Consider the following 24,636-nt stretch of genomic DNA (forward strand, 5'->3'; position numbering starts at 1 on the left):
ATAGATGGGTAGGCAGTTGGGGTTGCAGAAAGGTCATTTCTTATGAGTTGCAGGTGTGCTAACTTTGTCTACCAAAGCAAAATCAATGAATTGAGAAGGTGTCATTCTTCATCAAGTTGCAGCAAGCAAGAAGCATGTCTAACCTCCCTTCTTCCCCTTTCCATTTCATTACTAACACTCCCTCATCAGCTGAGATTCATGGAAGAGATTATGGTTTCATGGTGGTTTTTAATCTTTTTAGAAGCCACATTTCTTGTCTAAAACTCTTTTCATTTTGATCTACTCCCTAAACTAAGTAAGTCTCAAATAAACTTAGTGATTTTCCCCCTCATTCACATTTTCCCCCATATTAACTCTAACTCTACTATGTAATTCCCCTATGTTACCCTTCCCCTACTAGTATTAACACCATGGTGTATAAATCCCAAAATTTTGTATAAATATCCCTCCCCTTGGCATTATAGCCAATAAATCCTCTGTCAGGGATCAAATTGGCATCTGGTCACTTTGATGAACCTAAACCTTACCCCTCTCCATTCTTTAAAGTCATTCCACCCATTAAACCTCCGTTTGTAAATAAAAACCTTGTAAAAAAACCCCTACTACCCATAAACCCCTTTGAAATTGTGAAACAACCCAAAAAACCCACCTTTTGCCGCTTATCCAAAGTTTCGGCGCATATGTTTGATTTTCCAAAATACATTGAAAACTTCGCAAAAACCCATATCCTAATGTTTTCCGCCGGGCGCATATTCCAAAACAAATAATAAATTAAACCTGCCCCCCCTCCGTATTATTCGATCACATCACCCTTCCGTCAACCGTCGGATCGGACCCATGTGATCTGACGGCCCTTGTTGATATCGGAGCGGCCCCCACGCCCGACAGTTAGCGCCCGAGAAAATGACGAAGGGTTACGTCAGTCCTCGGCCACGCGTCACCCTCTCAAGTCTCTCGGAGCGGCCTCTGACAAAACCGGGGCCGTATCGTAAGCGGTCCGAGAAAAACCGTAACCACTATTGCACTTACCGCCTGGTTTGCTGGTCCCATGTCATGCCCACGTCAGAGCCACGTCGCCACCACCCCGCCGTTGCATCACCTCATTCGTCCGTCCCGTCGCTGACATGTCCGCCACTTTAGCATATCCATGGACCAACCAGGACCTGCCACATCACCCGGTGATGTCATGCTGACGTCATCCGACTCCGACCCCACCTGATGACGTCATGCTGACGTCATCCCAAAGAAGCGCCAATATTGCCGAAAATCTATTTTAAGCCAAAATTTCGTGTTTTTTCTACTTTTACCGAAAGAGACTATTGTTGTTCCTGCATGAATTTGACGACCATACCAGCGCCAACCTGCACCGTTCAACTCTGAAACCACGGGAGCCTCCGCCGTACCTGCATTTGCAACTATCAGTGACAATCCGCAAGGTATTTCTCGAAATTATTCTCTGCACCTGGTTTTTATCCAAATTTCTTCGAACAAACTGTTAAGGGAGTGTTGAAACACTGAATTTACCGTCTAGTATCCAGTAACCTGCACCTATTTCCCTCTGGCAAGACAACGAACAGTTTACGAAACCTGCATTTGACTGAAACAACCTGAAATCACAGGTAGCTCGCGCAACCGTGAGCTAGAAACCTCTGCTGGCTAAATTCACCATAGAAAAGATCTGGTCAGCCCTGCTATTTGTCTTTATCAATCTGTTAAACAGTATTTCAATTGCTGTGTGCTCAATTCACCCTCTGGTCCCTGAAATTCACACTTTCATTGTAAGGAATCACCTCTGTGTTGTTCTGCTTACTTCAACCAGTTCACCTGCAAGTCAGAAGCTTAATAGACCATGGAAACTCCAATTGCACTGAACATCAAGCCTCTCAATACCCCTCACAGGGAGTTAGAATGGAAAGCTCTGGGAGATATGGATTATCAAATGTTAGATTGGTTTCCAATAGGCTCTAAATATAATATTCAGTTGCTAAATGAGTTGAAAGCCCAGCACCTTAGTGGAGCTGATATCCTAGGGATTTGGGACTCAAACTTGCCCATCTACAACCTCCCCCAGGTAAATCCTATGCCAGAATTGATCCACAGATGCCAGGAGTGCTATGATCCATGCCAAAGAGCTGTCCTCAGCCCCACAGGCTCAATTCTGTTCCATATCACCCTAGAGAGCATAAATGAGATGCTGCATTTCCACACTGCAAAACCATTGACCCCCCTCTACATGCAGAACTTGATAAAGAAGGGGACTAAGTTGTCAAATGACCAGATCATCAAAATCAACCAGCTGTTTATACAACCAGGCTCTGAAGCCATCAGAACTCCTCCTATTGGATATGCATACTTAAATGAATTGGGCAGAATGCTAGTGGATTTGATCAGCTATGTCCTAGGGTTCAAGGGAGTGGAGGATGTGGATGATAGTATAATGGCAATGCTGTCTATATTCTCTCCTGGAAAGCCTCCAGCTGTGCATTATGACTATGCCACATATATTGCAGATAGGATCCATGACCAACTAATGAATCTGCAAAGGGAAAGACTGTTCAGATACACCTCGTACATTTACCATCTATTCTTGTTTTATCAACCAGGCAGCTTCCTCATTCCCCTGAAGCAAGTTAATGCCCAGGGGAATCCAAGGTCAGTTGTGTTTTGGACGTCTGTTTTTCATTGCACCTCTGTATCACCATACACATATTGTGAGTTCATAGACTCGTTCATTCATCCAGCTATGACATTATTGTATGGTGTTTCTCCTCCAAGGTTAACTGATGACATGAGGAGAATTCTCCATCTAAACAAAACCTACAGCATTGGTAATTGGTACTTTTACCAAGACCACACAGTCATCAGAGTATATGGCTGTGAGTTGAAGCCTTATAGGCTGCCAAGGTATGTCCCTATGAGACTTTTTGCCCTAGAATATTTCAGGCAATTTGGGAATGCCGACTATCTCCACTTCCAAAGTAAGAACAAGAAGGCGCAGTTGAAGGTAAGGAGCCAGCTGGGCCCTTTCCTATATAACAAAAAAGAGGAGGGATGGAAGGAGGCAAATAGTATCCTAGAGGCCCTCAAACTGCAAACTAGTTTTGAGTGGATACCCTATGACCCCAATCATTTTGTTTCCCTCAGGAGGATAAGATACAAATTGGGTACCTATTCACATATGAGGCTGCCTGAGATTGAGCAGTATGCCAATGCATTGAGCTGGGAAGAGGGCACCCTAGAAGAGGAAATTACTAGTGAAGAGCTGCTAGAAAGAGAGGCTAGAAATATTCAAAAAGAAGTTGACTTAGAAACTTGTGGACAGGTCCCCCTCTCATATAAAAGACAACTTGGAGCAGCTGCCTCATCCTCAACAACACATCAGCAAGCTGCCATGAATACTCCACAGACATCCAGCAAAGGCAAAGAAAAGCAGGTGGAACAGCCACCTCCAATGACTGAAGAGCAAATGGAAACACTAGTGCAGCAACAAGAAGAGATGGAGCAGCAGGGAGAAGTGCAGCAGTAAGAAGAACAGCAACAACAGGAAGAACAAAGGCAGGAACAACCTGTCCAGCAAGAGCAAACAGTGGAAGCCCCTAAATCCACTGAACAAACGGTGCCTCCAAGGCAAGAAACTTCAGCTGAGGCATCAATCCTCCAAACTCCACAAAAGGAGGATACAAGTAGGAAAAGGGACAGAGAGACTCCCCTTACAACATCAGCAACTCATGGGGAGAAAAGACAGAGAATTAATCCCTTCTCAGAGGAAGAAATGCCAATAGGACAGTCTTTTGGTATGGTCCCACCCAGCAGGGAAGCATCAGCAAGTTCCTTTCAACAGGAACAAGATAGAGCAATGGGAGGAGAAGTGAGTTCCTCAAATCGGCAAAGGGAAGGTGGACTCAGCATTAAACAGCAGTTCATCGACATTAAGAGGAGAAATGAGCCCATCAAGATACAGCTGTATAACCATCTGTTAAACATGGCTCCCACCAATCAACAAAGACTCATGTCTGCATATGATGTGCAGGAAGGCAAAATGATCATGAGTCATTTTATGCCAACAGCAGTGCAGCCCCAATCTGCCTCTGACTACTTGAGGACTAACCTGGAAGTCCTTGCCAAGGATATCCACCCAATGGACAAGATAGAACTGCATAAGCAAACGGGTGAGATGGTCTATGCTTCCTTGGTAGACCAAACATTGGATAACTACAGGCTACAAAATAGCCTTAACAATACAGCCTCTCAGCTAGAGTTGGAGAGAGCATCATCCCAGGCAAAGGACAACAGAATAAGGTCCTTAGAGGACATCATCATAGAGATTGGGCATGATCCCAAAGACATCAAGGGCATACAAGAGATATTAAAATTGAGGGATGCAGACATGGCAGCTTTGAGGAGAAAGATCAAACTCCCAGCCACAATTCACCCTCAAACAGATGATGTTGCCCAGCAAAGACATGATCAAGAGGCCACAACCTTGTTGATATCTCTGTACAAGCAGCTAATCCAAACTCAGGAAAAGCTGGGAGAATCGGAGGCTGCAAAAGCAGCACTACAGGCAGCCTTGAAACAAAGAGAAGAAGGGCAAACCTCCAAGCGTCCTCCTGAAGTAATCAACCTTGAGGAAGCTGCTCCAACTACTCCTCCTCCTCCTCAGCAAACAGAACCTACAGCACCAACTACATCGACAGCTGCACCAACAACAGAGCAGACTCATAGTCTGGATATGCAGAAGCTTCAAAATGAAATTCAAGTCCTAGAAGCTCAAATGTTAGAGCTTAATCAAGCCAAAGAATCTTTGGCTAAAGTAAATGAAAGATATGATAAGAGCAAACAGAATGTGGCTGAGAAAGAAAGAGATATAAAAGCTCTCAAAAAGAGAATAACTGAGCTTGAGAAAGAGCTCACACTAGATAAGGTGACAGCAGAGCTCAAAACAGTCCTTTGGGCCAATATTGGCCAGTCCATTACTGATCAGTGGCAGTTCATTGAGACCATAGATGAACAGTCAGCACTCATTACAAAGGCAAATAGGGAAATACACAGAGCAAGAGCAAGCCTTGGCAACATGCCTGATGCTGCCAATAGGATGATCAACATATTGAATAACAGGACAAGCTCTCAACTGACCACCATGGGAATTGCTCACAGGACTGAGACAATCTCAATGGTTAAAAGGGTCCTGACATTAAGAAACCTGGTTGGAACATTAGAAAGGAGAACCCAAGACATGCAGACCGAAATCAACAAGTTCATGGACAGGTTTCAGGTGTTACAAAACAGAGGCCTCCCCAGTGTACTAAGTAGTGTGGGAAGACTGCTGACCCATGAAAATTATGCTAAAAGGGTCAATGCCTTTGCTGCAAGTCAAATTGCAGGACAGCCCAGCACTTCAGCAGAATCAGGGCCAGCATCAGGGCAAACTCTATATAATAGGGTGGAAAACCTGTTTTTCATCATGAACGAGATCAATCATCTGTTCGACGTGCCTCCAAATTTCTATAAATATACAGAAGCAGATGAAACCATAGAGGCAATTGTGAAGCACCAATTGCCCACACAGAAAGTCTGGAACATATTGACACAGCTAATATTATCAAGCCAGAACCTGTAATGTTATGTTCTGTCAAATTTATAAGTAATCATACACAGGGAAAATTTTGGTAGATAAGCATACAGAGGAAAGATGAAAGGCTGAGCCAGCTCAGCAGGGCTATTCGGTCACCACAGCAGCAAGCACAGTCACAGGTGGCAGGGCCCAGAAGATACAGCGCAGCAAACGTAAAGGCACATTTTCCAGCATTAAAGCCAAACGTTCCAACCGACTCAGTGACCTCCAAAGGTCAAAATATCCTCTGACAGACTTAAAAAGCAGTTATGTTGCATTCAAAGCTGTAATAACTTCTTTTCTACTTTTCTGTACGAAGTAATGAAGATATTTCTCTCTCAGATGACTTAATGCCTGAGATATTTTGTATAAACATTTCTATAAAGTCCCCTTCGCATGAGTTTGCAAAGGGTTGTTGTTGATTTCATTTCTATACTTCGGTTGCTGTACAACTCTCAGAGAAATAATACAAAAGGTGGATGGAATTTCCAAAGCTCTGTGTTCCTTGATGCACTGTGGTCGCTGGTTGAATATTACAGGATTCCTGCATGTTTCATAGCACAATAAGTCTTCTTTAAACCTCTGTGTTATATGTTTTCTAGTCTTTCATTTTCTTTCATGTTTATGAGTTTTACACTTAATGGCAAAGTAAAAGAATAGTTCCAGGATTTAATCACAAATTACCCTGAACTCAATCTAAGCTGTTATAAATGTTTTCTTCCAGATAGAGTAAATAAGGTGTAATTCTTAATTGCTACACTTTCAAGCTATATCTCTCACTGTGATAAATATTCTCAGGAATTCAAGTTTTCTCCTGAGGCATCTATCTCTTTCCCACACCCCAACACAGTGGAAAATTCTTGAATGCTTTTCACTGGTTGTTCACATGTCACCATCATAATCTAAACTTTGTTATATGAAGTATTTAAATGGCCCTGTAATTTCAGTAAATCACCTCAAGGTTTTCTAAACACTTGCAGCCACAGACTCCATTGCCCAATGAAATAAAATCATCTGCAGATTGCACACTTCAGGTACAGAAAGATATCCCTCAACCAAAGCATAAAACTAAACACCCTCATTTCATAGCTAGCCTAAAATCTCCACAGAACAGAGACAAATTATAAAGAGAGAGCCCTCTCTGATTACATTGTGGCTAGGCACTGTAATCCAAAGATTGGTTAGTGGTTACCCCGGCCGTATTCCCTTGGGAGTCATAGGGAACAACCTGGGTGTTAACAGGAGTGCAAATGCAACTCCTAGAAAAGCTAAGTGCAATTGGAAAACACTGAAAGCATCACATGTGCGATGAGGAGTGATAGATTTAACTTTTATTATTCCCATTCTTATTTATCATTCTAGAACAATGTCTTCTGACCATTACAACAATGTATTTCCATCAATTGTAAAATATTATATCTAATGTAATTTTCTTAGTTCATTCTTACCAGTGTCATGCTAATTATTTTTTGTTTCACTTAAAAAAACCTTCATTAAAACTTGTAAAAATTTCTGTTTTCCCACCCCGGTTTTCAGTTTCACCTTATTTCTCCCATGTAGTTAAATGCCCATTCCCATAACCATACATTTAACAGACTGAAAAAAAATAAATATGGCTGAAAACACAAATTCTGGAAATTTTTCAGAATGCTGGAAATTGCAGAAATAAAAATCAGCAATTAAAAACAGCCATTAAAACACATTAAAACACTGATATTTTTGGTCAACTTGACCTTGGAAAAACCCCCTACAACTCTTGGAGAAAACCAGTTTGAGAGCTCTTCTTTATTTCTGAAAATTGCCTTTTTACAGTGAGAATTATTCAGCAAAAAATCAGCAAGCAAATTTACAACTTATCTCCTTTCCCGTGCTTCACAGCAATCTGGAAATTACAGCAAACAGGACAACAATAAATGCTGTACGACCTCCGTTTTGTGTGCAGAAAAATCAGCAAACTGCTCCTCGATGTTTGTGCAAAAATCTGCCTTTCACTATGTGCTGAATCAGCTGTACAAATCTGCTCAACTGCTGCCTTGGAATGTGTGCCAAGCTGCTGTCTCCTTCTCCTTCCTGCTCAGAAATCTCTCTTACTCTCTTGCTCTCTTTCTCCCAATCTGCTCATGAAAGAATGAATGACCTTTTCCTCCTTTAATATAACTCCAAGTGACTTTTGGGTGATCCAAGTGACTTTTGGGTGATCTCTAAATCCAATGGCTGAAATAGATTTAGATCAATGGTTGAGATTAAATGCTCATTTAAATCTCACTTTCTATTTTTTAATTCACCCCACTTTAATAAAGACCCACTTAGTCATTTATTTCCAAAGTCACTTTTCCTTTCTAATTTTTCATTGACTTTATAAAAGTCACTTTAAAATTAGACTTAATAACTTTATCACTTAAAGTCACTTTTAAATTAGATTTAACTTTATAAAATTATAAAGTCACTTTAGGAGAAAAATTAAATTCTTTTGGACACTTTTCCCTAGGCCAAAGATCAAAGCCTAAGGGAACCACCTGTCCTCCGGTACCAAATTTCAACAAAACTTTTCTTAATTGTTATAATTTCATCTCTAATGCATTTCTAAAAGAAATCCTTGCTTGTGAATTTAAAATATAATATACCAAGAACATTTAGAAGCATGATATAAGAAGGACATCGCATTCAATATTGTAACAATAACTTCTAGGAGAAAAATTAATTTTTGAAAACCAACAATAGCTAATATTTTAAGACCATCCATTTTACCTTTCTCACGAATTCGTGGAATGCTTTGCAGTTCCCTACCTATGGTACTGGTTGTAATGTAGCTTTGGAGGATTGCTTCATATTTGACAACATTTTAAGGGAGTTGACACCATCAGGTATCTGGCTATCGGTAACATGGCTATTTTTTCCAGACAGCAACATGAATTTTTATCTAGTCATAGTACCAAATTATATATATATGTTTCATTTCATAGAATAAGCTTCATATTGTTTTTCTTTGATTTAACTTGATATTGTAACTGGTTTCTCTTATTGTTGTGGTTTTTCATTTATAGGAATGAATTGTTATCTTTATAATATAAATTTTCACCTAACAAGTGCATAGTCCATATGCTTAAAAAAATCATGGCAATAATGAGAAAATTTTCCATGTTAAATTGTATGATAGAAAATATTAAGGTTAGTAGGAATGCTATTGCATACTTACATTTTGTTTGGAACAATAGATAAATGAAATGTAGTAAATTTTTCATAATAGCAAACACCTTTCTACTTGCATAACTTCCATATCTCAACAAAATACCCACTTAGGATTAACTACAAATTGTAAATATATAAACCAGGGTCTTCGAAAAACTCCCTGAATTGCCTAAAGTGATAGAAGCCACTAGAAAGAGATGTGTAAGTCATTGCAAACCTAGATGTTCAAAGGTAAATACTTGCAAACTTAGGTCATTGTTGCTAAGAGATGGCTTTGCTTTGGATCTGATTGATATCTTGCTACTAACCCAACTGCTACCATTATGTCCGGTCTTGAAGATGTTAGTAATAATAGGATGCCAATCATAGATCTATACAACTTTTTATCAACTTCCAGTGATTTGTCATCCTTGCTTAGCTTGCATCCACCAACCATGGGAGTGGTGACAGGGATATAATCCTCCATTTTGAACTTTTTCAATGTTTCTTTAAAGTATTTCTCTGGTGACATGAACATACCTTCTGTGTTTTGTATAATTTGTAGATCATGGAAGAAAGAGTGACATTTCAAACTCAGATTTCATTTCATTAGCAAACCATTGGACTAGGGACTTTTTGGTGCTTCCAAATATTATGTCATCAACATAGACAACTACAATCAGGGGTTCTTTATCATCAGATTTTGTGTACAAATTGTTGTCATTTGGCCCTCTCTTGAAACCTTGCTTTTGAAAATATTTGTCCAAACAAGAATACCATGCTCGTGGTACTTTTTTGAGACCATAGAGTGCCTTCTTTAATCTGCAAACAACATTAGGATTATCTGATAGTTGGGACCCTTCAGGTTGTTCTATATACACTTCTTCAAGCTACCCATTAAGCAAAGCAGACTTTACTTCCATTTGATATACCTTGAAGTCTTTGTGACAGGAAAAGGCAAGACATCCTGATTGCTTCTAGTCTTGCCACAAGCAAAAGTTTCTTCAAAGTCTAATCCTTCTACCGGTGCATAGCCCTTGCATACTTACCTTGCTTTATTTCTGATGATCTTCCCTTGTTCATTTAGTTTGTTTTTGAACACCCACTTTGTGCCTATGATGTTTTTGTTTGTTGGTCTTTGTGTCAACTCCTAAGTCTCATTCTCTTCTATCTGATCCAATTCCTTATCAACTTTCACATATATACAATCAACAATCTTGTGCAATCATTTGTTGTAGCACTTGTACCCTTTGCTTTTCATTGAGTACCCTAAGAATATTCCTTCGTCTGCCCTAGCATCAAATTCGCCCAATTTTTCATCATTGTTTTTAATATAACATTTATTGTCAAACACTTTGAAGTATTTGATTGATGTTTGTTTTCCATGCCATAACTCATAGGGATTTTTGTCACAGTTAGTCCTGAGATGTGCTTTATTTAATATGTGGATTGTTGTGTGAATGGCTTCTGCCCAATAAATCGATGGTATGTTTCTTTCTTGCATCATAACCCTAGCCATTTGTTGCACCAATCTATTTTGTCTTTCAGCCACTCCATTCTATGGGGGGTGTCTACAATGGTATATTGTCTCTTTATTCCATGTTCATCATAGAAATCTTCAAATTCATTTGATGTAAACTCTCCTCCTCTGTCTAACCATATGCACTTTATCTCAGCCTATTTGATTTTCTGCCAGCGCTTTAAAGACCTTGAATTTCTCAAATGCAACTGATTTAACTCTCAAGAAGGCTACTCGTATTAGTCTGGAAAAATCATGAATCACTAACAGGAAGTAACACTCACCTCTGAGTGTTTCTATTCTAGAAGGTTCACATAGGTCCATGTGTACTAGTTGAAGTGGCTTGTTGGTTGATAGTTTCTCTTTAGTCTTGAAAGGAACATGAGTTTGTTTCCCCATTTGACATGTTGCATATAGGATTTTGTGGCTTGGTAATTTTGGGAACTCCCTCGTTGTTGAGTTTGATGATATGATCGAATTTTAGATGCCCTAGTCTTCTTTGCCACAACGAACACTCATTTTGTTTGCCCAAATGGCATTCTTCATTGTCTTCCTTTAGAACATATACATTGTTTGTTGTTTGGATTCCTCCTTCCCGGGCAACTGAAGGTCTCCTCCTCTTGTATTCCACTCCAAAAGTGATGAAGGATGAACACAATATCAACGAGATATGGAGAAGACAAGGAAACAAGTGTTTCATACTAAGGGGGATTATCCTAAAACCTCGAGGAGACAAACTTGGACCTAAGGGAATTTCACCAATGTTGGGTTGCACTAGTAAGCATGGTTTTTTTCCTACACCCAAGGCATCATTATATACCACCAATAATTAGTCGGGGTGTTTATGACACAGGTTGTATCAAGTGGCTTTCGATCTAACCCATAAACCCCGCCAAAAAAGGTGCTAAAATGCACACATTTATATATTTTTTGGTGCATTTTGTAGGTATATGCAAGTTGTTTTTACAAAGACCCACAAACTTTCTTTTAGGAGATTTGTGTGCATTTGTAGGATGCTAGAACAGGGAGAACATATGAAAAATCACAATGTGTTTTTAAGAACTTTTTGGGGAAAACAATTTTGCCGTAGGGAAAGGGATATGATGACCTTGTTGTTGTCGCCTCGCACAGACACCTAAGTTAGTGAGCAAAACCCCTTAACCCCACAAGTTGTGGTTGGTGGGAAAACTAAGAGTTGGTGTTGTCACCTATTTTCAACTCTCTCCGTTAAATCTCTCTCCTATGCAAGCTAAGGGGGGTGGTCCCTAATGAAAAGTTAGATGAAAAATGATATGAGGTTTCTAGGAGATACTATGATCAAATGGATTACTTCAAGATTTGTAAGCAAGTTCAACAAGTATGATAAGAAATACAAGATATGAAATGAAAGATATTCTCAATGATCAACAACTTATAATTCAAAGATAAGCATGTAAAACCAATGCCTTAATGATTGCTTCAAAATAATACACACTTGCTCAAAATAAATAAGTAATCCTGCAAAACAAATAAATGTTAGATAAAATGATATCAATCTGCAAGATATATAGAAATGCTTTAATCAAAGCTACTATCTTTCAAATTTCCATGCATGTAAAATATAACAATTCTAATCATTTGCAAATTGAAATAAACCAAAGCTTTTACTTGCAAAAAGGAAAGATATTGCACTTTCCCAATGAAATACTTCAACAATAATAAGAGTGATAACTTCAATAGATGTTCATCATAACAAGTACATAAGATCAAATAGAAAGTAAAATGCTCCACAAGATAAAGTGAATTAGGATGAGATGCACCTAACTAAAGTGAAATGCAATTATCTTGGTAAGTTTTTAGACTAAATGCCTATTCTAGGTGAGAGACTCTCTTTTTAAACTCTTGCCAAGGAGTAAAGATTGGGGTGACCGTAAGGAAGAGGGGTTGAGGACGCATTAGTCGTTGTTAACGATACCCTTCCCTTAATAACTTTAAAACATAAGTTACATGTGCTTTTTGAAAAAGTAACTCAATAAAAAAGAAAGACTTGAACCCAAGACCTCTATTCTCATAAAGTAACTTTGGACCATATGAGCTAGTTTAAAAGGTTAGTAATTTTTGGAAAAGAGGAAAGGGTGTTTTTTTTTTCTAAACCCAAAATGGACATACAAAGAAAAACCAAGCCTTATGGCTTGAAATTAGCTTTTGCCGGAAACTAAATATTTTACTCAATGTTTCTTATTTTCCAAGATCACACTAAGGCACGACGGAAAAGAGCATACACATGAGAAAAATCCTTCATTTCTGTTTATGATTTGCATAGATCGCACAGAGTCGCGGGGCAAAGAGCATACGCCGAAATGAAAGGTATAGATTTGGTAATAGAAAACAGAGAGCTAAATAAACCGAAATAAACAGAGAGATGAATAACTAAAACTACAAATAAAGATTGTATATCTCCAGATGTTAAAAATGACGTAGTTAGGGCTACCGGAAACCTTTTCGCATGAAACGAAAGGGGTTCATCACCGGAATAGATGATCCTAACACAATAGAGTAGTTCTTTCGGCCCGAAAGCAGTGAGAAACAGTAGATCTAAGAAATGACAGTCGGATGCAGTTGTATTGGCTTCAGATTTGGATCACCAACGGATGTGGCCCTCAAATAGCTCTAATACCATGTAGGAATATATAGGGTAAGTTCCTCAGATAGAACACCAAAGAACATCGCTCACAAATAGATCATAGTTCAATACACTAGTATTCTTGACGTGGTTAGAACTCTCAAAGAGGGAAACAGTCCATGGCCTGAGCCAATGCTGTCACTTCGAGCAATTTATTAATAAAAGAAAGAAAATTTACATAATCTTCTCTCATGAACGATCACCTTACAAATGACCATCCATGCTCTTTAAATAGAGATCATGGACCAATCGGGTGTTAAGCCATGGATCAAGTGTCGGTAATACCGAGGAGAGAATGAACCGTCGGATCACTTCATGTTTAGAACATATCATGATTGTTGGATTGTAAGTTACAAAAGTACATAGTAAAGAAACACACTTTACCTAACTCTACACTAGACTAAGTTATACTTAACTATTTCCTGTGTCAGAATATCCTAACATCGAGACAGCTAATCAGAAGATTTTTTTCTCTTTAGCTTAAACCCCAAAACTAGGGTGAAGTTTATTTTTGAATTATTATGTGAGTCCTAGTGTTTTAATCGAGTTTGATGTAAAAGTGGTTTGGAAACAATTTAAACTAATCAGCTTAATTATTTTTTTATAAATCACTTGGTTTACTAGATCGTATTGTGTCACAGATGGGTTATGTGTCTTTGGAGTCTAATCCAAATGTGTGTTGACCACTACCGGTCAACCGCCCATAGCAGTACACCCCCTTTTTCTTTGCAAAAAGGGTAGCGCTTGATCGACATGTCCGTGCCATTCTTCAGTCATCGACAACTTGATCAATTTATGTTGTAAACCCAGTCTGCATGTATAAATTGTAAATAATCATAGCAGATATGAGTCATGTCTGTAAATTGCCTAGGTGGACCTAATTTTCTAAGTGATAATCTACGTCCCGGAAGGTTTTTCGTCTCACCGATCCATGATCGGCAGAGTTTTCCTTCAGCCTAACCCCAAAACCGGGAAGGATTTTGTCACTAGAATCTTAGGAGAATCCTAGTGTGTTAATCTACTAGATTATAGTTGTGTTGCAGAACTGGGTGGTTTATGAGGGTCTATGTTAAATGGGTTTTTTCCCCTTAAGATGTAAAATTGTAAAAGTCATGATGTAAAGTGTCTTGAGGGTTGGAAAATGTTTTAAATCCCCTCATGAGTCCTAAGTCCTAGGTCCTAGGTGATTTTTCCAAAGGCTAAGTTCGAGGATCCATTTAAAAATGAATTAAAAATTAAAAAAATAAAAAAAAAATAAATAAATAACTGAAAAATAAAATAATAAATAAAAAATAAAAATAAAAATAATAATAAAAAAATAAAAAATAAAAAAAATTATAAAATAAAGCAAAAACCCTAAAAAATAATAAAATAATAATTTTTTGAGTAAATACATGCAAAATTTCATTAACAAATTCGACGGATGAGATTAAGAGATGTCTTGATCCTCATCGACGGTCGAGATCATTTCGACATGGATCACTCGAACTAGCCGTTGGGATCTTTTCCTTTAAATAGGGTGCTAGGGGTCATTTGAGATCATTCGATCTTGAAGTTTTGTGCTGAAGAAACTCTCTTGTAAACTTTTCTGGTGCTAATAAAGAAAGACTTTGGGGTTCAAATCTTGCTGGTGTTACTCTCTGGAAGTGCTGTGAGCTATTCTATTTTCTGCATATTTTGTTTTTCAGCCATTAATAACAGCTTATTATAGAGTATTGTGAGCACAGGTATCTTGTTCACTTGCTAGGGTTTGAATGATATTAGGGTTTCTGGAGTAATGGCAGGTATCTCCATTACTTTCTGAAAACTAGTATTATTCTCTCTCTCTTTACTGATGGTTGAAGTGAGCTGTGCAGGGAACCATTACTGAAGAAAACCAGTGGGCGTTTGGGGAAGTTCTAGGCTGAACCAGCCAACTCCCACAAGCTTTTCCTTGCAGAGCCCAGCTATTTTTTACCCTGGGTTAATCATTTAGTTTCTTTTCTAAGTTTGCATGAGAGATTTTCTGAAGCTTTTCATAATAAATTTGATATTCTGAAAATATTACTACTGTTATTGCTAAATCTGGCTGTTAAAGGGTCAAAATCTGTAAATTACTCAGCTGATCTGGGGTTTCAAATTTTGCTTTATACACAGATTTCATTAGGGTTTTATTTTCTTTTAATTGCAGGTACAGGGTTTTGAGAAATTCTTCAGGGTTTCTGGAGCAGGAAAGATTGAGAATTTTGTGATCAAGCTACTGGATTTTAGACACTATTATTCTATTTCGCTGCCATCTTCCATAGCTGTTTCAGGCCACCTCTCTCTTTCTCATACGCAAAAGCAGCCATACACTGGTTTTCCAAACCTCTGTATATTTCCTTGCTCCCATACCATTTCATCAACGCAGCAATTAACCTGCACTGAAACAATAGTGATAACTCATCATCCTGCGTCTCAAACGGGCCTTGTATTCACGTATTTCCTGCGCCATCGCACCTGTACACGTCCTTCAGCTTGCAAATAAAGCCAAAATAGTATAGTCGATCCATTCTCTCTCAGCCTATGCATCTCCTCAAGCATCCTCACTTTAATCTGCAGTCACATAAAGCAAGTCGACTTTCTCTTGAGCAATCCCATCTGCCATCAACCGAAACTGCTGAATGCATTAAGGGAAAAACGTATCTATCTGTTGTTTCAGACTCCTGCGGCTACGTCTTCCACCACGTATCACCTCCATCGAAGCTATCGTGGCCTCGCATCCTTTCAAACAAAAATATATATATATATATATATATATATATCGCTGAAGCAAACACGGTAACGTTCACGGTTTTCCTTTCGTGGGCTTCAGGTGAGGGCATAGATTTATACGTTTTCGTTGATCAAATCCTTTGACGTTTTGAACTCACGTGAACTGTGGGCGTTCTGCGTAGGAATTTCGGGTTAGGTTTCCTTTTGTTTTATATGAGTATGCAGTAAATGCGATCAGGTTTCTTAGCTTAGGTTTCGATTTTTTTTATTTTTAGATTAACTCTTAATTTTTTCAAAATCAAAGTTTTTGTTTTAAGTTTGGTTTTATTTTTTTAGTTTAGATTTAGTTTTAGTTTTAGACTTTATATATATATATATATATATATATATATCTATATCAAAAAAAAAAAAAAAACTCTTTTGATTTAAGTTAGATTTTATTTGGTAAATTTTTTTTATTTTAAATTTAAGATTTTAAATCATAGTTTTTTTTTTATTTTTTTTTTCCAGATTAGATTTTGTAAATTTTTGTTTTAAGTTTTAATTTAGATTTTGATTTAGTTTTAGACTTTAGGTTATTTTTAGATTTTTTTTTTTTTCTCTGAGTAAAGACTAATTCTATTAAAATAAGAAGAGTATTGTACAATCAGGGTTGCATGCAAGCGAAGCAGAAAAGCAAGGGAGCCCAAGAAGATAGGCTCCACCTTGCTCCATGGCGAAGAACCAGGAGAGGGCTAAAGAGAACATGGAATAACAAAGAACTGGAACTGAGCAGAGAGAACTACCCTGAGGGGGCTGTTACTGTTACCCGACTTTTTTTCCCTTTTTTCTTGCTAACTTTGACCCATTCAGAGGAGTTTGGCTGAGCTGAAACAAGTTGGAGACTATTCTGCCCAAGCGGTGAAAAATCCTTCTCAGAGTCTGAGGACGATGTGAGATGAGAACGTTTTTGGGATATCTGAGAAATGGAAGGGTTTACCGGATCGTCCAAGGGAGCTTCCAGCGGAATCTCAACGTTCTGCCCATCTGCAGTAATTTCCTCCTCATCCGAACTGGAGGACTCTGAGTCGTCCACAGGGGGAGGAGGCGCACAGTGGTTCCAACTTTTAGACTTGGGCTTGCGCTTCAGATTCTTCTTTTTGTCGAGATACTGGGGACAGGAACTTTGGAGGTGTCCTGTCTGATGACAATGGCGGCAACGGAAGGCTGTATTCTCGTAGTCCAAGGTTTGAGTCCAATGGAAATCTCCATACTTGAGATTAATCTGATCCGGCAATCCTCTGCTAATATCTATTTCTGCACAGATTCTACCATAGGTGTAGAGCCCATTTTGCTTCCGAGAAGAATCTACAGCCAGGTAGTGTCCTAAAGTTTCTGCAATGGCTATGAAGACCGAGACGTGCCATAGATGCGCTGGAAGGTTCGGGAGCCTGACCCAAATGGGAATCTTGGTGATAACAGCTGTAGAAGGGTCGAAGTCTGGAAACCAAGGAGTAAGAAAAAGCCTAGCCGAGCCCCAGAACCAAGGGCCTCCCGTTAAGGCCTTCTGGTAATCTTCATTTACGTCAAAAACCACAATGAAGAATCCTTTTGAACATAAGTATATCTGGCTTTTTTTAGTCCAGTTGGTATGAATACATTGGTATAGATCTGATGTGCGAGGTCATAGCCCATTAAATCTACATACAAGTGCGGATTCTGCAAAAAGTTGATATCGATCATCAATTCCAGGATGGGAGAGATTGATGGAAGGAATGTCCTCTGATTTGTCTACCAGAAAAGGCTTTGGAGCCTCAAATGGATGGCCTGCTGTTGAAGAGGGTTGTGTATGTGTAGCATCTTTGCGGATAGCCTCTTTATAAGAGAAAGAAGGGGCAGAGGAGGTCTGCCTGAAGGAACCCCCTCTCAAACGAAAAGTAGCTGCAATAGAGGCATCCCTCTGAATGCTGTAATAAGAGAGAGGAAGGGTATTCAGAAGTTGCTTACCCTTGTATATTAGTCTGAGGCAAGATGAGGGGATCCCTAGCCGGCCTTCAAGATTTTGCAAGAGGTCCTGCACAAGATCCGTTGCGCGTGCCCATTGCATTGTTGTCTTGCCCGAGAGGTTGACCTGGATCTGGAAAACATGTAACTCTTTATGCAGATCTGGTTCAGATCTGGCCCTTGCTACTCGGCTCCAACGGGTCCAGGACATCTTAGACCCATGGCAAGGATAGGGAGGGTTATTCACCAGCGATTTAGGTTCTGGTTCTCCTGCGGACTCCTTTCTGTTGTCCACAGAACTCCGAGGGTAAATGTCAATGCCGCAGTCATTGATGGCGAAATTGCCAGAAAACCTGACAATAGAACCCCGGACGCAGACCGAGGCTCCCTCCGGAATGGGTCTCATATGCATCCCAAAATTCGCATTCATATTAGTTTTCTTTTCACAATAAAAAGACGGATCCGAGTTTATCTCTTCAGCCGCTGCGAGGATCTTCCCCTGTTGCATGCATGCAGGGAGACGCGTCAGATCCTGGTTCACATATGTTTTCCGAGGTGATTCCCCTATTCCGGCCTCTGAGTCGGCGCCAGATTTCGCTCCTGCTTCCTCAGTTTTATTCAAAACCTGCTTCCATATTGCGGCCTTTACAGCCTTCACCTGTACAGAATCCGCGTTTGACAATGGCGGCCGCGTCTGTGCGTCTTCAGGGATCTTCGTCGACGAGATAGGGTTTGCTGCAGCGGCGGCCATTCTTCTCCCTCCGTTCAGTTCCCAACATTTGATTTTTTATTTTTATTTTTTTTTCTTTTTTTTCATCTGGCTCTAAGTTTTTCTTTATATTTAAAATAAATAAATAAATAAATAAATAAATAAAATAAATAAATTTTAAGTATAGATTTAGATTTTATTTAGCTTTAGCTTAAAAATCTTTTGTCGTATTTGAAAAGCATAAAAAAATATTGTGGGAAATTTTTGTCAGATTCTGTTTTCTTGGGAAATTATCACGTCATATTTTTCATGCTGAGATTTAAGTTTTCGATTTATGATTTAACTGCATAGATATGATATTTGGTTAATGATTCATGATGTGCATGGTTGTTTAAAGCATTCATCTCTTAAAAAATTTTTAATTATTGGATATCGTTATTGACCTTTGGTCATTATAAGAACTTCGTGGTTTTAAAAGATATCTTGCACTGTTATAGTTATTTGGTAACAAATGATTGCTGTTCATGGTTTATAGTTCTATATCATCTAACAAGTAATCGTTTAAATATCAATCTCTTAAGGCACTGGTCCGCTAAACTAATAGAATCAATTTAGTGCTTCGTGTCTCCCACACCAACTGGTTGATAGTTGGTCACCCATTTTTCTATAGGGTCTACCCCCCTTAGCCGTGGGAGACAGGCTTAAACGGAGAGATCGGGGATCAGGGTGACAGCCCCCGGTCTGAGCGTTTTCGTGTCAATCTGTGCGACAACAATGTGTATTCTCTCTTTGAGTCTTGTAAATGAAAAATCATATGTATTAGAGGGTTGGAAAAATAATTAAATCCCCTCATGTATAAATTAATTAATTTTTCTCACAAAATAAAATTAAATCCTAAGCCAGAAAATAATTAATTAGAGTCAAATTAAATTGTCCTAAGAAAATAAATTATTTAAATGGAAAAATCCGTGTGTCTTAAAAGAATCAATTTTTAAAGGTCCTCCATCAAATTTGGACCCTTGGACCTTGGTGGTTAAGTCAAAGTCAAAATTTTGACAAAATTAGCTCAAAATAATTAATTTTGAGTTAATTAAAATGGAATTAATTGACAAATTCGAAAATTCTTTGAAAATAAAAATCAAGGTCTAAGATTAAAAGATATTGAAGTGTTTATCAATGACCAAGATTATTTTGACAAGGATCTAAGGAACTAGTCGTTATTTTTCCATTTGGAAGATTTATTTGTAAATTAGAGTCATTGGAGTCTCTAGTTATCTTGATCTCTCGCTAGAAAATTTCTGCTGAAGTAGCTTTATAACTATTGTCCCTCTGGGAACTATTTTTTCAATCATAATAAAGACTTTGGGGTGCAATTCAAGTGTTCTTGTTTATTGATTTGTGGTATGTGTTGACTATGGGCATCTCTATGTTGTGTTGAATATTGGTAAAGATTGTTTTTTCATTAGATGGAGATAGAACCATACTGTTGATAGTTTTGGGCTAATCTTGATGGTTTGATTCCCCATGTGGTCTAACAAATTATTTTGAGATAAATTCATAATTCTTGCAGGGACTTCAATTCTTGGCCTCTGTTGTTGCACAAAATGTCTAGGCACCATGACAACGGCTCAGATCGGGGGCTGTTACCCTGCTCTCCAATCTCTCCGTTTAAGTTGTCTCCCTACAACAAGCTAAGGGAGGTAGACCCTATGGAAAAGTGGAATGAAGAAGAACTAGTTGGGAACCAACTAGTTTGGGAGACACAGTGAAGCGATCAAGTACTTGATTAAGATTTAGCAAGACTTATAGGATTTGATTAGATTTTAAACGATTGATACCAGTGCCTTATGGAGTCAACGATCTTACTAGTGAAATGAAGGCCAAGTAATCGATTAGCAACTGCTGCTTGGGTGAATGACTATTTTATATGAAATGCAGATCCTAAAACTAATGTGAGATGCAAGAATCTTGGTTAATTTTAGTTAAATGCCTATTTAAATGTGAACCCTTCAATCCTTTCTGTGTTGAGCCTGATTTCGTAGTAATTGGCAGAGAGAAGATCAGGAGAAGCACACTAAGGTGTGATTAACGATACCTCTCTTGAAATTCTAATATACGAGGTGCCTCCGGCACTGCAGAGAATTGTGGCTTTGACGATTGCAAGGTCACCATTTTAAGTACTATTGGAACAGGCTTCTCAAGAAAAAACGGATGGAGATCTATCTGTCTATTGACCAAGCTTATGCTTGGAAGTAAATTTTATCTATGTAAAGTTAACTTATATGCAAATGGACCGGAAGATGAGATGAAGCTAGACTCGAGAATGGGAAAACACTTATGCCGCAAAAGCCCTCAATTAACCAAATGAAATGCTTGCCTTTTTTTAGATGAAGACTTAGAAAATAAACTCTTGAAAATAATATTGTTAAAACACCAACTTATTTCAAATCTTCTTGATAGAATTTAGCTCAAAGAGAACAAAAACAACTTTGCAATTCGATATCAATGTCAATAGATGCTCAAAAAATACTCAATTTATGAAACAAAGGATATGCATTTTATCACAATTCCATAATAGAGTACTTAATTTTCAGAAATTAATTTTTAGGACAGCAATAAGAAAAACTTTATGACAACAACAATATGACAATGAAAACATAAAGTTATCAATGATATCTTTATGCCAAAAATTTACCGAAATTTTTCCAAACTTGTCCACATGAACTATCAAAAATTTTCAGCCTGTTGTGATGTGATTTCCGGAATTATATCAGATCTGATATACTTATTACAGCCAACAATTAAAACATGAAATAAGCCTAATGATGAATGCTCAACTCAAGAAATTAATTCCTTAATGTATTAGACAACTTAGAAACTGATTTTAGGGTAACCCACATGAAATTTTTCCACTGTTATATTTCAGACTTCAGAAACAGAATTGTTTAGAGATAATAGTGACCCAAAATGTAAATCTAGGCTAAATTCTTGATACACATCAAACATAAATGACTTATTAATGACTTCAATCAAAATTAAAAATGTTACCCTAGATCCAACAAACTGAATAAGGTACCTGTATTCAGATTATTCTAAGAGAGCTATTGATTGATAGTTTTCACATAATATTAAGCAGAAATTAAAACAATGTTACCATAAATTCATGAAGAGTAACACTACAACACGTTGAAACCCCAAAGACTTTTGCATTAATTCAAAAAAGTATACAAGAGAGCTTGAGAGCTTAGTACATGATCCAAAGATCGGATGATACTGACTAACAAATGACCTCCTATTCAAAGAAAAATCCTCCAATGGCTAGTTCGAGTGATCCTTGTCAAAACAATCTCGACCGTTGATGAGGATCAAAATTTCTTTTAATCTCATCCGTCTAAATTTTAAATATTGAGGAAATTTTGAATTTATCAATTAAATGTATTTTAGTTAATTCAAAAATTTAATTTTTGAATTAATTTCTTCAAAGTTTTGACTTTGACTTAACCCCAGGGACCAAAGGCATAAAATTTAGCAAAATAATCAATTAACCTTAGTCCTTGGACCTCTTAAAATTTAATTTTTTAAACGACCCATGAATTTCGCCTTTGGAAAATCTAAATTCACTTAGGACCTACATTTAATCAAATTTCTGGCTTAGGATTTTAATTAATTTTGGCCAGAAAATTTAATTAATTAACTTATGAGGGGATAGACTATTTTTCTAACCCTCAAGACACTTTACATTATGATTTTTTTACATTTTTTACATCTCAAGGGGAAAAACCCATTTACAAGAAAACCTCACAAACTACCTAGTTCTGAGATACAAATATAATCTAGCAGATCAAGCAATTTGTAATAAAATAACCTAACCAAATAGTTAGGATTATTCCCATATCACTTTTACATAGACTCGATCTAGAACACTAGGACTCCTCTAAGATCCCAGTGACAAAATCCATTCCGGCATTGGGGTAAGGCTGAAGGAAAACTCTTCTGACCATTCGAGAATGGATCGGTGAGACAAAATAACCTCCCGGAATGTAGGTCATTACCAGAAAAGTAGGTTTACCTAGGTGATTACATACATGACACGGATCTGCTGAGATTATTTACATTATATATATGCAGACTGGGTTTACATTATAAGATGATCCTCAGGCTCATGATGATAGCTAGATGGCAGGAACACATGGATCAGGCGCTATCCCTTTTGCGAAAAAAGGGGGCGTACTGGTATGGGTCGTTGACACGTAGTGATGAACAACCTCCAAGTTCAAAAACTTGGGAAAGAATCAGCGTTGCTTGGATTCCAAATGTTTATATGGTGGATTAAATCTTTGCTAAGGCTATATTAATAATTATACATTGGGGTTTCTGAAGTACTTTTAGTCATTCTTCAAAGGGAAAAAACTCCATAAAAATATTTTTCTAAAAAATTTAAAATTTTTAAAACTTTTGTATAGTTGTAGATCTTGTGAATAATTTTGTAGATCTAACTTGTAAATTATTTTTTCTAACTTTGGTTTTGGGAATATTTAGTATTTTGTACATATTTGGGGTTTGGGTGTTCTTATTTTCACTTTTGCAGGTTGGATCAAGGAATCGGGTGAGAGAAGAGCTAGATCTAGGTCCTTGAGGGTAAGATCTAGTCTCTAGACAATTTTGCAGGGACATTTACTAAAGATTTGACAGCAAAATTCACTTCCGGAAGAAAAAAAAGATTTTTGAGACACGGGTTTTCAGTTTTTGGCTTCGCCATTTCAGCCCCCGATCTATCATCCTATCCCATTTATCCCCACAAATTTGTTTCTTTTAGCCTTGTTCTCCAATTATTGACCTATTTTTCCCCAAAATTGACCTAAAACTCTAAACTGAAGTTTTAAAGCTAAATACTTGGCGGTTTTGCAGGATTAAGGTCTCAAAATTATTATTTTTCAAGCAGCAAAGTGATCCCAAAGTTTCATCGATTTTCAACGGTGGGATCTTCAAAGCTTTGGGCCTAGGATTTGACCTCTGAACCCTTGTTTTCTGCAGTTTTATTACAGCAAGCAAATTACTAATAATTAGGCCCTAAAATCACAAACTAAATGGTCAAAATTATTTAAAATTGCAAAATCTTAATTTTCACAAATTTTGGCCTCTTGGGTATTTGAGTTTGGCCTAGATCTAACATTTAAGCTCGCTGGATTTTTTGCATAACTGAAATTTTCTATAATTATGAAATTTTTGAATCAAAGACTTAACAAGGCCCAAAAACTGGAATTCTTCAATTTCCAGAAAATTTTACTATTTTTGGAAATATTAGGGCATGTCTTAAGCATTGTTGGCTTGCTGATATATCACTGTTTCACTATTGTAATAACATATCAATTCTGAAATTTTTGAATCACATCTTCTAAATAACTCCAAAAATTAATATTTTCAAGTTTGGCGAATTTTTTCTATTTTTGGAAATATTAGGCATCTATTTTTGGCTTGATTAGTTTGTTGATCTGTGGTTAAATCATTGTTATAACAAACATATCGGTTCTGAAAATCGCTTAGTCAAACTCTCGAAATTTTCATGTTCTGGTGCATTTTACTATTTTTGGGCATAGAGACCATCTATTTTTGCAATTTTATCTGTCTTTACTTATTGCTGTAAATCAAGAAATCAGATCAGAAATTTGAATGAATACATCATCTTAAAGTGATCTAAGAAGGCTGAAGTACATTTGTTGGTCATTGGAATTTCAGTGTTTTATGTGTTGGGCAAGTTTCATCATTTGAAGTGGTTTATGCAGTGTTGTTACAACATTGATAAGATCTGAATTTTCTGAAGTAGTATTGTTGGTATAAATATGTGATCAGCATCTTGATTGACTATTTTAAGCATTTGGCATCTTGGGTTACTTCGTATCTTAAGGAATATTGTTGAAATTTACACTTGTATCTCTAAGCATTTTATTTTGCCTAAGATTGCAATTTTCTATTGTTAAGTACTCTTAAAAGGATTCTAGTTAAGTACTTAAACGACTTAAGAAAATCTTAACTCAAGATAAATCTCACTCATAATTTTTTGCATAAGCATACTAGATCTAGATTTGCATTAATAATTTACTTCCTAGCATAAGCTAGATTGATAGAGGTATAGGCCAACTCTTCTTATCTAGCTTGAGGGGCCTCAACAACTCTTCATTAGTTAATAGAGTGACCTTGCAGTCGTCAGAGCCACAGTTTCTGCAGTGCCGAAGGCATCGGGTGATAGA

General features: G+C 37.6%; 1 protein-coding gene across 1 annotated transcript in view; it reads left to right on the forward strand.

Moving 5' to 3' along the window:
* Positions 1-24,636, forward strand: part of LOC149185302 (uncharacterized) — a 446,687-nt gene that overhangs the window by 280,731 nt on the left and 141,320 nt on the right. The window contains exon 10 of the mRNA XM_089417896.1: positions 8,394-8,478. Coding sequence (XP_089274022.1) covers positions 8,394-8,478 — 85 coding nt within the window. The remainder of the gene's footprint in view (positions 1-8,393; positions 8,479-24,636) is intronic.

This window comes from Pinus tabuliformis, chromosome 3_2 (assembly GCF_031772625.1).
Source record: "Pinus tabuliformis cultivar Carrire ecotype Pingquan chromosome 3_2, CPIR1, whole genome shotgun sequence".
NCBI classification, from domain to species: Eukaryota; Viridiplantae; Streptophyta; class Pinopsida; order Pinales; family Pinaceae; genus Pinus; species Pinus tabuliformis.